The sequence below is a fragment of the Strongylocentrotus purpuratus genome, unplaced genomic scaffold (genome assembly GCF_000002235.5).
Source record: "Strongylocentrotus purpuratus isolate Spur 01 unplaced genomic scaffold, Spur_5.0 spur5_scaffold_9, whole genome shotgun sequence".
In the NCBI taxonomy this organism is placed as follows: Eukaryota; Metazoa; Echinodermata; class Echinoidea; order Camarodonta; family Strongylocentrotidae; genus Strongylocentrotus; species Strongylocentrotus purpuratus.
The window spans coordinates 33,016,290-33,034,063 of NW_022145615.1; the positions used below are offsets into that span (position 1 = coordinate 33,016,290).

At 35.9% G+C, this 17,774-nt stretch overlaps 1 protein-coding gene across 1 annotated transcript; it reads right to left on the reverse strand.

The window, feature by feature from the left end:
• Window positions 1-1,627: 1,627 nt before the first annotated feature.
• On the reverse strand, window positions 1,628-14,551 carry LOC115920541 (protein sidekick-1-like). Its single transcript, XM_030976428.1, has 9 exons — window positions 14,548-14,551; window positions 11,370-11,663; window positions 10,775-11,080; window positions 10,223-10,293; window positions 9,014-9,245; window positions 7,387-7,625; window positions 6,559-6,628; window positions 3,647-3,749; window positions 1,628-3,062 (listed from the first exon to the last, which is right to left on the reverse strand). The coding sequence occupies exons 1-9, from the start codon at window positions 14,549-14,551 to the stop codon at window positions 2,807-2,809; spliced, it is 1,575 nt and encodes a 524-aa protein (XP_030832288.1). The 3' UTR covers window positions 1,628-2,806.
• Between the last annotated feature and the right edge of the window lie 3,223 nt (window positions 14,552-17,774).

Genomic DNA, 17,774 nt, shown 5'->3' on the forward strand with positions numbered 1-17,774 from the left:
GGTAAACAACTATCAAAATCGATTCAAACACCTAATTACTCTCATGATAAATACCTTTTTCTTTTATTTCCTGGACCCCCAGGAAGAACAGTGTCATATATTTTTATGACACTGAACGGGCAATCCAGCCAATCATTTTTAAGCAATCTATATACACATGTAATTTTTTTTTTTTAATTCTGTTATGTTTCATTTCGTTTTATGTCATATGTTATTTGTCTTTTTAATATGATTGGAAAATAAATACAATACAATACAATACCTTGTTAACCCAAATTTAAATTCATTTTATGTTAAATCAACAAGTATTCATGAAATTATCAAACTGTCTTCTCTGTTAAAAATAGATAAGTCAAGTGGACCTGACTGCATTTCACCTAAAGTTGTTAAAAATTGTATTCATTTTTTTGTTAATCCATTGTGTGACATATTTAATAAATCTTTAAATAGTGGAATCGTCCCAGATAAATTAAAAGTTGCCAAAATTGTACCCTTATACAAAAAAAATGATGTTAAAAATATAGAAAATTATAGACCCATAGCCTTGCTTTCTGTTTTTGCAAAACTGTTGGAAAAAGTAATGCATAAAAGGTTATATGATTATTTACTGAAATATAATGTTCTTATTTCAGAACAGTTTGGTTTTCGTAAAAACCATAGCACTGATCTGAGTATTGTGAATTTTACTAAAAATATTCTACATGAAATTAATAATGGAATGTTTTGTTATGGATTGTTTATGGATCTATCTAAGGCATTTGACACCATCGACCACCATATTTTACTTAAAAAACTGTACCATTACGGTATACGCGGTATACCTCATCAGTGGTTTTCTGATTATTTGTTTAATAGAAAACAATATGTGGTGGTCGATGGTGTCGAATCTGATTATATGGATGTAAATACTGGAGTTCCGCAAGGATCGGTTCTCGGACAACTTTTATTTATCATATATATTAACGATATAATCAGTTCATCCAAATTACTTATGTTTTCATTATTTGCTGATGATACGGTTGTATATTATTCTCATTCTAATGTAGCATGCTTAGTTTCTAATTTAAATGAAGAGTTAATAAAATTAAATGATTGGTTTAAATGTAATAAATTATTTTTGAATTATGAAAAAACAAAATATGTAATTTTTCACACAAAGAAAAAGAAAGTTCCAAATGTCACCAATCCTGTTAAAATAGCGAATGTAAATATTGAACGAGAACTAAGTGTTATTTTTTTAGGTACTAATATTGAAGAAACTCTAGATTGGAAATGTCATATTGATTATGTTTGTTCTAAAATTTCTAGAAGTATTGGTGTTTTATCTAAACTAAAGAATTTTCTCCAAAGGAACATATTAATGAATATTTACAATGCAACACTTCTTCCCCACTTAAATTATTGCAATATCATTTGGGGTAATACTTACAAAACAAAACTGTTCAAGATTTATATGTTACAGAAACGTGCAGCTCGGTTAATAACAAATAGTCACTATATGTCTCCAAGTTTACCATTATTTATTAAACTGAAAATTATTCTTGTATATGATTTGATCAAACTTAATACATGTATATTTATGTTTAAATTTCATAAAAACCTGTTACCATCTGTTTTTAATAATATGTTCCAAACAAATTCTTCTGTTCACAATTACCCCACTCGTCAACGTCTAAATTTACATCACCCACTCTGTCGTTCAACTTTAATGTATAATTCTATATCATTTGTTGGGGTACGGGAGTGGAATTCCTTGAATTATGACCTAAGATCCAGTTCTACAATTACCAGATTTAAATCAATGTATAAAAAAAGTATTTTTCAATCCATGCTTGAGTAAGTACTTCTCTTTCCCATCTTTTTTCTACTTTTATCTCTTTCTGCCCTATTTTCGCTTCCTTCTATTCTTTCTCTGTAACCTTTATGAACGTGCGTGTGTGTTGATGTACGGGTGCGTACTTGTATTATTTAAGTCCTTTACTTTGTATTGTTAATTTATGTGCATTATCTTGTTATTGTTTGTTTGCAGGGCCCCGATTACAAGCAGATTTCTGCTTCTTAGGGGTCCTAACCATTATATTGTATATTGTATATTGTATTTTCATTGTAAATTGTTTTTATACTGGTTAAATAAATGAAATGAAATGAAAAATGAAAATGAGAGACGAGAACAGGACAAGACAGTACTTTACATGACAAAGGAACACGGTCACAACACAAGGAGTAGACGATGCCAAAAGGGAGTGAGAGATCGGGGGTATAGAAAATAATACAAAAGGAAGAGTTGCATTTGGGGTTGAGAAGGATATGAGGGAAGAGAAATGCGCATTAGAAAGGAGATAAGCACGAGAGGGCATAATATAATATATCAAATTACATTTTGAGTCACTGAGTTGAGAAAGATCTTGTATTCAACTAAAACAACAGCAACATCTTATACCTCAATGAGGTTTATATGATTGTAATAAAAACAATTCTTATGAATATTAATCGATGGAGCCTTCCTATATAAATGTTTTTCTGAGCTAAGAGGGTCCGCAAGAGAGGTAAATGAAAAATCCTCCGAATGTCTTGTTGGGTAATTATGGACTGAGCTGTTTAAAAAATACATTTCTTGAAAAACAGATGGCAACATATTATTTTTATAATCATATATTAATTGACCTAGTTGGACAAAATATAAGTCTTGTACCTTAAGTATACTATTTTCAAAAAAATTAAAGTCTGTATGGGAGCGAAAGGATAATTGTTGATCCAGCAAGTATCAATGTTGGCACCATACACCTTCGCCACGCTAGGGTTGTTTCTATATTTCTTCATAAGTGTCTCCCGGGTCTGATTTTGTGACATTTTGATAGTTAACGTCGATGTTGGGTTTCTTAAGATCTTGATAGTTATGGGGGTCGGTAAGATTCTGGTAATTAGGTGTGTCTGTATTGAGATCTTGGTATGCATGGGTGTCCGAGTCATCAAATGCAGGGTTCCCATACTTCGAAGAGGTCTCTTGTGCTTTATTTGGTGGCGACGCGGCTGGTTCAGCGTTCAAACGTCTTTGTTTAATCCTGGAAGTGAAATTCAATTCAAAACTACATTTATTTCCTTCTCCTTTGTAACATCAATGAATAAACATGCTTACTGACCAAAATTAGTGTAAGGCCTACAAAAAAAAGGTGTTTTATTGCCCTTTGCGACCGACCCAAAAATCTTGAAATCTACGGTCGGCTTTTAATTTAATTTTAATTTTTTTTACACGTTTTTTTAGGAAAAATAAAACGGAAATATATCAGCCCAAAGAGGGAGAAGAACAAAAAAGTTTTAAAAAAGATTTAAAACGAACCGACCCATAATTTGGCACCTAAAGGGCAATACAACATTTTCTTTTCTTGAGGCCTAATGTACATAACCAAAACACCCATCACTCTAAAGGAACACTCCTAACGATGATATTAAATCTTTTGATTTTTTTTATTTCACAAATATATTGCGTAATTCTGTAGTTTTGTTTTTTTAATCATCTTTTTGCAACTTGAGCAAAAAAATGAAAGGGAGTTTTTCATTGTCTTTAGTGTTTGTCTACGTTTTGTCTGTATACAGTGTATTTCAACTATTTTAATGACCCTTAGACAACGGTCTTCCTGTCACTCACCTTCTAAAGATGACAATGACGAGAATAATGACCAGGTTGTTGATAACGAGGGCAGCCATGGCACTCCCTACTATCAGTCCTACTGACGCACATGGAGGGCAACCTATAATGTTACAATAAATGAATATGACTCATACAATGTACCAATCAAATACAGGAATCCGATGGCTCCCGTATGAAAGCCAATGGAAACTGGGGAATTTTTTGTTAAATTTGTTTGTTTATTAATTGCGTGTGTGTGTGTGTGTGTGTGTATCTATATTACTAATACGCAAAATCGCCGCGGGGGGTCCAAACGGGTACAAAACGGTTCCTCAAAAACGTCTTTCCCCGACCCCGCCCGCCTCCGCCGTGGCGCGGGGAGGGCGGCACAATTCCACGAGGCCTGTCTCCCGTAACCCGCGTGCCACGTCGACCCCGCGATCGACGTCCACGCCGTTAAACGCGGTTTCGGGGCGGCCGGGGAGGACGGGCGGGCGAGAGCACGGCGGGCGTCGCGGATTGCGAGGAGGCGACGAACCCGCGAGAGCGAGTCGGCAAGGCGTGCACCCGCCCTCTGTCTAATTATCAAAGAGAGACGAAGAGACACACGATGGACGAGAATCCACTCGCGTCAACGGGTGTAGCAAGTCTCATTGTAAAGGCTGCGGCATATCCCGAGTAAGGCCTCTTGCTATAGGATTCGCTTTGTAGCGTGTAAGAGAAATACACATCAACAGACGACTCACTCTGGTGATGGGATGTAGCCAATATGTACGCTCAACGGGTTGAGCTTACCCGTGTTATGCGTCTTTCTATAGGATATGCTTTGTAGGCCAGGCGCCCACAGTGTACGTGTATTACACGCTCTCAGGTCACACACATGCACACACCACAGTCGATTCGAGTCGAGGCGATTGCGACAGCTGGCGCAAACCATGGACCTATTTTCACGTAAAATCTTTACTCTGAAAATATTTATACAAATTCTGTGATCTATGCCAACATAATCATAGTCCAAGCTTCTGTTTTATTGGTCTTTCCATGAAAACTACATCGAAATCACAACAAGAATAGCGCAAATAGATCTGTGATAGTACGCCTTCACGTGACAGTTCAGTTGCAAACTGCCTTGAGTCCACAGTGTATTGCCACGGCAGCTGAGCGCTGCTGTCGGCGGTGCTGTCGGAGCTGAGTGTGTGAGCATGGAGTAGCGGTGACCGGAGTAGCCAGGTCTGTCCGTGGGTGTGAGGAGAGTCTAAACAACACTTTGAAATTGCTATTATTGCCCCGATTTCAATATAGTTTCGTGAATAGATGTATGAAACCTGGGCTTGGATTGTGATTATTCTGGCCATGTATAGTTGTATACTGAATTTCGATAATCATTTTTCAAAGTAAAGTTTTCACAAGAAAATCAGACGGTCGTCATGGTCGTTTAAAAACATGATAATACTTTTAGTATGATACAGTTCTTGCATCAAATCAATTTTTAAAGTATGGGGGGGGGGAGGGTCAGGTAACTCAAAGCCATTTGAGTGCAGGCGTGGTGTCCACGGGTACAAAGGGCTGAACCCCCGAAAGCTCAGGGGTTTTAGGCATTTAATTACGGTCAGATGAGCATATTTTTAATGCCTTATTTGTGACACTGGCAGGTCGATCACTAATTGGCGTGGGGTCCATAGTTGAGTTGCGTACCAACTACGCTGAGCTGAGAGTACGCTGGCCTACGTTACTATACCCTGAGGGACGCAAAAAAGTACGCAAGATGGACGCAATTAATTTAATATGTTTAACAAAATTCGCGTACTTTCGGCGTAGAAACTTGACGCAGAAAGTATGCCTTTTTTTACGTAACACTACGCTACTAAACTAAACAAACTGCATCTTTAAATGAATTAATGAAAAATTAGCCCAAGAAAAATGAGCCCCCGAAAGATAAAAAAAAAAGTAGCCCCCAAAAATTTTCCCAAAATTTGATATAGATCGAGTCTCCGAAAAAAAAAATCTTTCACTGGATTCTACGCTCACAGTCCCACACATAGTCGAGTCAATTTGTGCACAAACCGTCCGATTTTTCGCGTAAAATCTTTACTTTGAAAATAATTATACACATTCTGTGAACAATGCCAACATAATCATAATCCAAGCCTCTGCATATGTAGTCTTTTCATGAAACTACATTGAAATCACAACAATAATAATGCAAATAAATCGTAATTATCAAGATCCTCTCTGACATAGTTTGTTTTACGATGCGCCATTCATGGTCAAACAGCATATATTATAAAAATTCTATATATAAAGATAATCTAATTTTTTTGGATAGCACATAGGCCTCTATCTATCTATTTATCTAATTGGCCCCCTCCCCTAGAATCCCGTGGATTTCCACGGGTCCTGCTAGTATACATGTATTATGCAATTAGGAACATTAGCCACTATAAGTATCAGCAGATGTTTGCAATGTTGACAGCTGGTCACAGCAACATGAAGTTCCTATGAGTAAAGATTGGATCGCTGCTTCAAAAGCATAGAACTTACAACTTACAAATGATAGACCCTTGCTATGGGTTGTTTGCTGTCCATAAATCTATTTTTGCCATGATTAATAGGATCTCAGGGACAACAAATTAATTGCAAGTTATTTCTGTGTCAGGAAGTAAAACATAACAATTCTTAGTTCCAAAAAGTTTTCAATGCAGATATTCTTGGGCAAAATGTGCAATCCGTGGAACAAAAGAAGTTTTGTTTACCTTGAGATACACGCATCTCTCAAGTACTAGCAGTTAAGATAGAACTTTGTTGAAACATATGGTCCCTGTATAAAATATTATGGGAATGAGTAGAATTTGGTATTCAAAGTTTAAATTCTCATGGAAAAAAGGTTTTATGTATGAACACAATATTGATAAGCCTTATAATACTCTTACCCGGTGTCATCGTCTTAGCATTCACAGGTTCTGACCAATTACTAGAACCAGCTCCATTAACAGTCTGTACCTATATTATTACAAAAATCATGCTATACAATTTATATATTTCTTTTTTTGATGAACGATGTTGTCCTTTTAGCAGCCGAGTATTAGGGCAATTCTTTGGTTACTTATGAAAAGGGAACTTGCTCTTTCATGCTCTTTACACAGTTGAACTAAAAGTTCTAAAAACACATATATAGCTGACTTTTTAGAGGCTGAGTGAGGTCAACTCTGTGACAAAAGAAATAAGCTGTCAAAATGTGTTTTATACATCGCATCTCAAGTGCGGATTTTCAAAAAGGGATATTTGACAAAACATGCCATTTAGACGTTTTAAATTTGGGGGGCAATTTACCAATCTGAATGTAGTGCTCATGTCCTCTGAGTGCATCCATTGTTAAGTTCACTCGAATCTATTGCATCCACGCAAATATAGCTACCCCCAGTCAATGTTGAATTATATAATGGCAGTTTTGACCACGATATATGCAAATCATTTCCCTCTTACGAGGGATTACTGACTTTCACGCCTCCCTCCACTTCTTCTTGTCTCAAAGCTTCCTCCTCATTTCGACCAACCTTACTGCTTTCTTCTTCATGACATTATATCTTTCTATTAATCTTTGGTCTTATTTTCCCTCTTAATCCATCCACTTCCAGATACCACACTCTTTTAACAGTTCATCATCTTCACTTCTCAAACATGACCCATCCATGTCAATCCACTCCTCTTTACCTTCCCAAGACGTATACAAGTACATATAATAACATGACATGTATTACCTGAACTGAGTAGTTGGACTGTGCTGTCAGGTCTACCACAGTATGCTCTCCTCCAAACATACCATTCAATACTTCCTCCATCTTATAGTCACCATCAACAATGGGATCAGTTTGCTTGAAGCGGATGATATACTTCTGGATGTTACCATTGATGTTATATGGTAGAGGCGTAGACCAGGATACAGTGAAGGAGCTTGTAGTACTCTGTGGTATAGCCACATTAATAGGACTAGGTGCAACTGTTAAGGAAAAAACAGATAATTTGAGTCTATATTAATAAACTTTTATAAAGTTTTTATGAGAGGTTACATTATTTTGGGGGGATGAGGGCGGGTTATGGTAAGGACTAAAAAGCAGTATATGAGCAAACAAGAACCTCATACACCATATATACAGTGCGTCCCAGAAAAAACGAAACCGAGACGAAAGACTTCACGCATTGAGTTACGTCTTTTGTTAATTCTGCTTTTTGCTACGGCAGGCAGCCAGTGAAAACGAATTCTTTTGCTAAAATTATGAAAATGTAAGGGCTACTTTAAACAAACAGAACTTTGTCATTCCTTGCTCATTTTTCCTGATTGAGGTGTCATATGAAAGGGCAGAAACTCAACTTTCTAGAAATGTGATTTTCTTTTTGGAATTCAGATATCGTCCGCCAAATGACTTTTTGTTTTCCTCTCTTCAAATTGATTTTAATCACTCATGCATGAAATATGCATCATATAAGTTGCATCAAATGAAAAAGGAGGGTCTAAGCTTTCCAAATATGTGTCATTTATTAATTATAAATGTGACTAAGTTATGATAAAACGTCGATAATTCTCGGTTTCGCTTTTTCTGGGACGCACTGTATAGATGAAAGTTTTTAAAAATGGTCCAGTAAATTTGTCATAATAATAATAATAATATTTAATTTGTCATGAGACCAGGGCCCCGTCTTATAAAGACTTGATGTTGATCGCAACTTATTTGCGATTGATATCAATCGCAACTATATACATATTCAGAAATAAGAGACTGCAAACTTGCGATTGATTGGAGGACTTGCAATTGATTTGGATCAATTGCAACTCTTATAAGACGGGGCCCAGTAGTACTTTGTCTTGTGTGATATTGATTGCAATAACAATGTAACTTAATGCCATACATGACTTTAGTAGTATACTAAAGGGAATCAAATAGACAGCTAACTAATATTACAAGCAGCAGAGTGAAATAGCCCTTTACACACAAAAAATAAAACAAACACACAAATTAATAATAAACGAATAAACAATTAATCGTCTGAGATGGGCCTCAAGCTACACAGGCTAGGATCTACAAAATATATATCCAATGCTCACTGTATACAACTGAATAATATTGATTGGATCTCATTTCCCAGCGTATCAATATTTGCAACAAAAGAATGAAAGAAAAAAATGTACTCTGTATTCGGCAGGCAAACTCTCAATTTCTTAGTCTCACTGCTTTTGTTCTCACCTTTTTTTGGCAGCACTCGTTGGAAAATGTGTTCAACCAAAACTATATAAAGTAATTAACAGCGATTTGCACGTCAGTCTTCTACTATACATATCGGAATATTTTCCTTACAAGAATTCAAGATAACTAGCTGATGAAGTCTTACCTTCTTCAATCGTTTTGCCGATAGTCTCCCTGCTCCTATCACTTTCCTCGTCTTTATTTGATGCAGTTATTTGGATGGTATAGTCCAGATAGGTATCCAACCCTCTTATCGTGTAAGAGCTTGTGTCATTACGAACCATGAGAGAGTTTAAAGGAATTGAACCAGAGGGAGCGTAATATATCATATAATGAGTCACTCCACTTCGGCATTCTGCTGATTCTGATTGGAGATGCTGAAACATTAAGGAGCAAATACATGTCACATGCAGCACAATCACATTGAAGATGTTACTTTCACACTAGTAAACAAAGATGTTATCATATTTTGCCTACAGTTTCTCGCATTAATTATGATGCTGCAATCAACGTGATGGAGCATTCTGCAGAACAAGAATTTCTTGTTTTGTTCACAAAATATCTTTATATTACTAGCTTCCTACTTTAAAATGTTATTAAAACTGTATTCTATAAACCCCAAAGCACACACTTTCAACTGGCAAACAGAAAAATTGGTACACCTCTTTTCAATTAGGAAGCATTTCATTTAGTCAAAATTTGATGTACGTGAAGAATGCCAAAGGCAAACTAGTGAAGTGAGTGACTTAACGTTCATTTTTGACAAATCTTGATGAAAGTTTAGGTAAAATTAAGTCTAATCAGGGTAGAACATAATTATATTAACCAGCTTCATGGCCCAGGTTGTGGTTCTACCTCAATGTTAGAACATTGTGACTATCAAAGTGACTCGGTAACATTGTCTCAGATCCTGAAACAAAATCCTGGATGTAGCTCATGCTGCAATCATAAGTATAAACCTTTAGGTCAGTCATGAATCTATGGCTTTTACAAGCAGATCGCCTGTTTGATTATCAAGATATTTATGATTGGACATCGAAATTTCATTTTTCGTTTACCTAACGGTTTTTATAACACTACAGTCTACTGGGGAAAATGAGCATCGTAAAACCGGTCACTCAAAAATTTTCACTTATTTGAGACACTTCATATTCATTTTGAAGCGCAATTTTGTAGGACTTCAATATTACACCATATCACAGATACTGATAACATGTAGGGCCATGCATCTCAGATTTAATATTGTTAAACGTTGCCTTTATTAAACAGTTATACATTTGTGTTCTGGACGAGTCTTTTCATCCAACTACATTTCACTAAGTGACCAAACAGCTATTCTTCAAACGGTTCATACCTCCCATGTCACCTCTAGCTCTTTAGGGTTGATGGCTGAAACTTGTAGTCCAGTTGGAGAAGCACTGGGTTCTGAAGTTTAAAATTATATAGACGATACTTAATGGCTTGTACCTGCAGTAGATAAATTCATTACATGTACATGCACGTCTTAGTAAAATCATCCATTGTTACAACAGGTACTCTTCATGTGATTTTAAATAAACGTCAACTTGTGAAACATGAAACTACCCATAGGCAAAAAACAACGAAGGATATTATAAACACATTCGGAAAAAAGCATATTTTATAGAAGAAAATTTCAGTTTCAAATTTTAGATAGATAGAAAAATTAAAAAGCAGAATATATATGGAATGGAAAATACAAATATTTCTATGAGACAGATTTAACTCACAGAACTAAATAAGTTAAAGAGCATTCAATCATTGGAAAGTGCATATTTAAATAATTTACTTATAATGTAATACATGTACTCAAAAATATTCTTCTGCACTCGGAAATCATGACAAATCCTTGGGAGATTCAATTATGTTTTTTCTGAACATAACTTACTTCTACAGAGAGTTATTGTGTTGTTCCTAGGAGACATGGGTCCTGTTCCACCTGTTCCTTCCCTCACTGCTGCTACACGAAACCTGTAATCTGTGTCGGGTGTCAGGTTACTAACGATAGCTGATGTTGTGACTTGGTCTACTCTCTGATCCGTTACCCAGTCAGTTTCCTTCTTTACAAAGACATCATATCCTACCAGAGGAGGATCACCTTTGTCATCTTCTTCAGACCATGCATTCCATCGAAGACCTACTGTAGTTGACGTGGTGCTCAATATCACTGGTTCTTTCTCTATGACTGGCAGAACTGACAAAAAGGAAAAGATACAGAAATAATTAATACAATTTATTGAAATAACCGTCAAAATCATTGACAATGACACACCTATCATTTAAGTTTCTTCCATCAAGTTAACGTGAAAATAAAATTTACCAAAGTACAAACAACAAAACCTAACAGATTTCCTGTAACCCTGTATTCAGACAATGTGACTGCGAATGATTCTGCATTTACAGATAATGAATTCCTGCTTCCTATTACAAACGTATCTCACAGAAGTACAGTAGAGTAAAGTGATGTCACGCAGTTTGCTCACCATAGGTTGCGTTGGTAATGAGCGTACTGGGATAGCCTACACCTTCAACAGTAAGACTGCACTCGTATCTCCCATCTTCCTGTGGATGCACACTATCAACATCAAAGACAACAGCTCGTTCTGACCCTAAGACAGTGCTAGATCTCCTGGTGATTCCTGTCCTGTTATTTATGTCTCCAGTACGTCTGTAAAGATCAACTGAGGATGCATCGGGAAGTGGGATAGCCTCAGCATAACATGTGAAGCTAGACGGTTGATATGGGTTTACTCTCACTGGAACCAATCTTAATATTCCTGTCAAGAATCAAACCAGACATTAAACACTAAATTATGCTCCGACTTATCGAGACAGAGCAAACCCTAAGGCCAATCATTTCATTAAAAATCCGCGCGCTTTATGTAAATAACTTACAATACATATGATAAACAAATCCTACATGCACTTTGTAAAACATTGACCATCAACATATTCATCAATAAAAGAAAGAATTCGATTCTTCGAAAGAGTTCGAAAGAATATCAAATTACTGATAATCTTGTTGTTCCTGTCAAAAACCAAGCATAACTACAAATCATTACATACAACTTTATATGTCTAGAGCAATAGAAGATTTCAACCCGTTCATTTCTTGATAGTAATGCTAATAACAATATTTAATATTTTATTTTTATATAGCGCTTATTACAAATTTCTCTAAGCGCTTTACAAATATACTATTACCCCGGTCATTGGATTCCGTGCTTGCTAACTATGAAATGACTGGGTTGAAAATCTTCTATTGCTGTAGACATGAAAAGTTGTTTGTAATATAATGATATGTAATACACGTGTACATGTTCATGTAGGTGTACCTAAACAAGGGAAGATCTTAATTTGATTATTTTGATTAAAGTCTAATTGCTTAATAGTATATCTGTAAAGCGCTTAGAGACATTTGTATTAAGCGCTATATAAAAATTAAATATTATTATTATTATTATCATTATATGGCAGTGAGGCAAATCATACATGCTTCGTGAAACCACTGACTAGTATCAATCAAGATGTCTATCCACTTGAGAAAACTATTTTGTACTACAAAGATTATTAAATTACAGAAAGTCATTTGGAGGATTTTTTTTTTTTTTTTTTTTTTTATTTCTAACATTACCATTACAGTTCCAATTACAGCATGTATCGTGTAGGAGAAACTTCATTAAAATAGAGATTGGACTTCATACAGAGCAAACAATACAAAATAGTTTTCGAACTTATTTGTACATGTTCAAGTGTCTGCAACCAACAAGATAATGATCATACACTGTAAAAAAAATCTCTGTAATTTTACAGCAAATCTGCTGTCAGCAGAGTCGCCATAAATTATGTTGTAAAAATACAGATTGGTTGTTATTTTCTCCTACAAACATTTCATGTATTTTCTTTTACAAATTGTATGTTAATTAAAATTACACCAGAATGAATGTAAAAACATAGTACAAAAATGTTGTATAAATACATATGTTTGTTAATTTGGTTTACAGCTTTGGTGTGGAAGTACCTTTTTGTGTATTTGTATTTGAAGCAATTTTGTTTTATTTGTTTACACCACCATGTCATTTTACAGAATGAATGTAAAAATATAGTACAAAAACGTTGTATAAATACAAATGTTTGTTAATTTGGTTTACAGCTTTCCCTTCTTCCTTTTGAGTACAGACCTCTTTACAGAGTATTATCGTACTATACTGGGGGTGTGCAGGTGGACCACTACACCGGGGTTTCCCCCTACTCTTATACGAATAGTGCAGTGGGTTCTTAACGTGCAAAGGTAGTGACTCTTCTCTACACGGGGCCTCCATTTAACGTCCTATCCGAGGGACGGAGTGTTTTCCACTTGACATAACCTGCGTCTATGAACAATACACAACGCAGGTTTCAGTCATCCGCTTGGGTGGGAGTCGAACCCGGGATCTTTGGTTCGACAGACGGACGCTTTACCGACTGAGCCAACTCGCCTCCCTTTGGTGTGGAAGTACCTTTTTGTGTATTTGTATTTGACCCAATTTTGTTTTATTTTTTTTACACCACCATGTAATTTAACAGCATGAAAGTAGAAATATAGTACACATTCAAAGTCTCTGGGACTTCATTCATATGCAAATGAGCATCCTCCGCATCATGTATAAGAAGCCCACTCAAAGCCACGTGCATCAGTATTCAAAGACAAAAGGCTCATTCAATCATGCAAAGAAGGGTGGGAAAAAGACAACAAAATCAATTGTATTAATAGTCACACTGACAGAACATTCAATCAGGGAGGGACATGATTCCTCATATTAGGCTTATACTTCGTAGAATATAAATTAAACTTCAATATTAAATTTCTTTTAAATCTCGTTTAATTTAATTATTCTACTTCGTAACGCCTAATTATTCGAAATCATGTCTGGGATTTTAAAGTTGGAAAACGGAATCTGTAAATATGCTACAGTATATGTGAAATAAGTTTCATGAAATGTAAAATGCTGTCCAATCAAAACGACATTATAAAAACAAAATTTTGTTAAAGAATCTAGTAACTGCATTCAAATTAAATCACATAGAAGTAAAATTGCACCATATCCATTCAATTTAAGAAATCGTTGCACGAATACAGACATCTGTAAAAATACATTTAGGTAAACAATTTCATCTGTAAAATTACAGGCAAACTGTATTAGTAACTCTATTTTGCCTTAAAATTACAGGCAAACTGTATTAGTAACCCTATTTTGCCTTAAAATTACAAATTTCTGATGTAAGTAAGTCTCACAATAAAAATGAAGTATTTTTACGGGATAGATCTGTAAAATTACAGGCAAACTGTATTAGTACTCTATTTTGCCTTAAAATTACAAATTTCTGATGTAAGTCAGTTTCACAATAAAAATGAAGTATTTTTACGAGATAGATCTGTAAAATTACAGGCAAACTGTATTAGTACCTGTATTTTGCCTTAAAATTACGAATTTCTGATGTAAATCAGTCTCACAATAAAAATGAAGTACTTTTACGGGATATATGTAAAAAAAATACATCCGAATTGCTGTATTTAGTTAAAACGTTACAAATCTGTATTTTTTTTCCTGTAAAAATACAGATATTTTTTACAGTATAATGGCTATTCATATAGCGCCGGTATCCCCCATGTACTGATACCCATGTGGCTCTACATAGAAATTAAACTGAGGTAAAAGCACTTGCTCCACAAACTTCTGGAGCAAGATTGTGATTAACATCTTTAATATATGCGCATATAATATGCACTCTGCAATAGTTTTCATCCGAACCAATTTAAGCTGAACAAGAAAAGAAACGAGAAAACAAAATGCTAGGTATAATTACTTTGACAGTATGGTCCAGTCCAGCTATCAAGGCATTGTCCCTTGCAAAGGCCCCTCTCCGTCTCGCAAGCCTCTGGAGCACAATGACATTGCTGAAGACAATCCAAACCAAAGGTACCCCCTTCACACTCTGAAATATAATAAAACAAAAGTCGAATATATTGGAAACATCTGGTCAATGATACTACAATACCAAAGCCCAAGACAATGTTGGCTGAGCTAGGTCTACTGTAAATAGGGTTGTTAAGAAAAATCAAATCATTTCAATCATGTGAAATTATTCGATTTTCTTTTGGCTCACGTCTTTGTGAGTAAGTTTAACTTTAATAATAATAATAATAATGTATTTATATAGCGCATTTTCCATATACATGTAAAAATGAGCTATATAATTATATTGTTAATCAGAAGAGATGAGTTTTTGATATTTTTGAAGGTATAGGCAGATTGTTGGTTAGAGATATCGGTAGGTTATTCCACAGTTTGGGAGCAGCAGTTGTGAAGGTTCTATCATCAAGTGTGGGTAGCATCTTGGGAGATAAGTGGTTCAATGTGATGCCTTGAGAGGAGCGAAGGGAGTAGCGGAATGGTTGTCCGATAGTTATACGTTCAGAAAGGAAGGGAGGAGCAAGACTATGGATGCATTTGAAGGTGAGATGAAGTATGTTGTATTGAATCCGGGATCGGATGGGTAGCCAGTTCAATTGACGAAGGATAGGTTTCATTTAACAGAACTTGGGTAAACCTGGCACCATAGAGTAGCTCATTACAGTAATCCACGTGGCTGGTGATGAAGGCGTGAATAAGGGTGAGTAATGAATGACCCCTGGTCTAGATACTTGCGAATTCGACATATATTGTGTAGAAGAAAGAAGGCTGCTTTGCATGCATTCGGGACATGTCGATTCATGGTCATGACCGAATCAAACATGCAAATGATGCAACCCAAGTTCTGGACATGAGATGCAAGGAAGATATCAATATCGCCGATCCTGATGTGGGGGATGTTGATCTTCGGCCTCTGACGCGTGCCAATAATGAGGAACTCTGTCTTGTCATCGTTGATCAGCAGTCTATTGCTGATAAGAAGTAAAGGTCCAGTACTGCTAGAAATCTGTTGAAGCCTGCTGCTCAGGGACCACCTCTAGATCTGCAGTTCTCTTGATTACCACTCTCAGATGCACAGCTCAACATGCTGGCCGCAACTCTTCATTTCAGACAATAACTTTTCACAGCTAGTGCAGCTCTTACCACGGAGGATTGTTGTGTGATGCTATTCTACGGAGACCAGACGTTTGTTCCTAGGACAATTATTCTGAGCTGTATTTCAGCAAATGTATGGGTTAGGGCTCGGGTTGCAATTGGGTTTTAGGTTAGGTTAGGTTAGGTTTAGGGTTAGGGTCAGGTCACTGTTGGGTCAAGGGTCGAAGACAAGAACTTGATTAGTGTAGAATGACAGGGAACAATTATGGCAGGTGCATAGGTATCGTATAACAAAGAATGACTTCTAATTTGGGGGTCATAATTTAATCAACCTAAATGTGTTCAGGGGCAGAGTACAGTTTCAAAGTTAACTTTGGGCAATATAGTTTCAATTTTGCCCCTCAAAGCAGTCAATATTTGTATACTAGGATCTCCATCCAGAGTATACATCTATTAAAATGTATTTACTAACACAGCACTATGTACATATATATATATATGGTTGATATGACCAATATACATACTATACATCTACATGGATTTATGACTATTCACACATAATTATGTACATAAAACAATCACGGTGTGCACACTGAACCATACTTGATGTACATGTATGGAGTCTTGGTAAAATGAATAGGAATCGATATGGAAAATTCATCACCCTTTATTGAAAAATAGTATTTTACCTTGACATTGGACCTGGCCACTGCGTACTTTGTATCCTAGAGCACACTGCTGCTCGGGGCACTCTCCAGTATCTTCACCACATGGTTCATCATTCAAGCAATGACATTTATCAGTGCATTGAGATCCATAGTAACTCCCGTCACATTCATCTGGAACTGGGGATGATAAGAAGAATATTTTAAACAACAATTCAGCAAGCACTTGCAAATAATACTAGATGAAAATATAAATTCTTGTCATTATCAATATATTTTCTTTGCAACTACAGAGTGAGTCAAAAAAATGTCCCACTTTTTAAAAGTTGTATTGTTTGAAGTATGAATATTTAATCATGGGTTTCATGATATGTCTTGATAGAGTTATCCTCCCAAGAAATTTAGGTACCATTTTCAGTTGAATCTCTGCATGCATGACTGAACTTCAGACAATCTTTGCAAGACTACGAGACCACTGCTCTACCGACTGAGCTATGGCGCCGAAGTCGTCCAGTCGTCTGCTACTACTACTACTACTAATACTAATACTTCTACTAATATAACTTCTAATGGAAATGGAATGTAATAATAATAATAATAATAATAATAGTGGGTTCTTGTATAGCGCTCATGTACCCGGAATATACGGGAGGAGTTGTCCCCAAAACACAGCTTAAGAGTGGGCTTGTCTACAAAAATTAAAAATGTAATATCTTCAAGTTTATCCATTGACTACTGAATTATCTAATTCCACATAAAAGTAAAATACAGGAGCCAACCGGGTCCTGTAGGCAATGGGGTTAAAACAATACAAAATTACAAAGCTGCATGGACATGTATAATTTGGGGAAAGCATTTATGTCATATTATATGTTATTAATGTTGACCACGACTTACTTTGACAGTTATCCCCAGACCAGCCAGTCTGACATCCACCTGTACATATTCCACTGTAGATATCACATGATGAACCACCACCTGCACAGTGACATGTCTGTGAGCAGCCTGGACCATATGTACCTATAGTACATGCTGTTATAGAATTCATAATACAAAATCAGGATGGACATATAGATACATTCATCAGAAAGAAATGTTGTGCATGTTACAATAATTTACTCTGATTAATTTCTCCTCTTCTCCTTCTTCTCCTCCTCCTTCTTCTTCTCCTCCT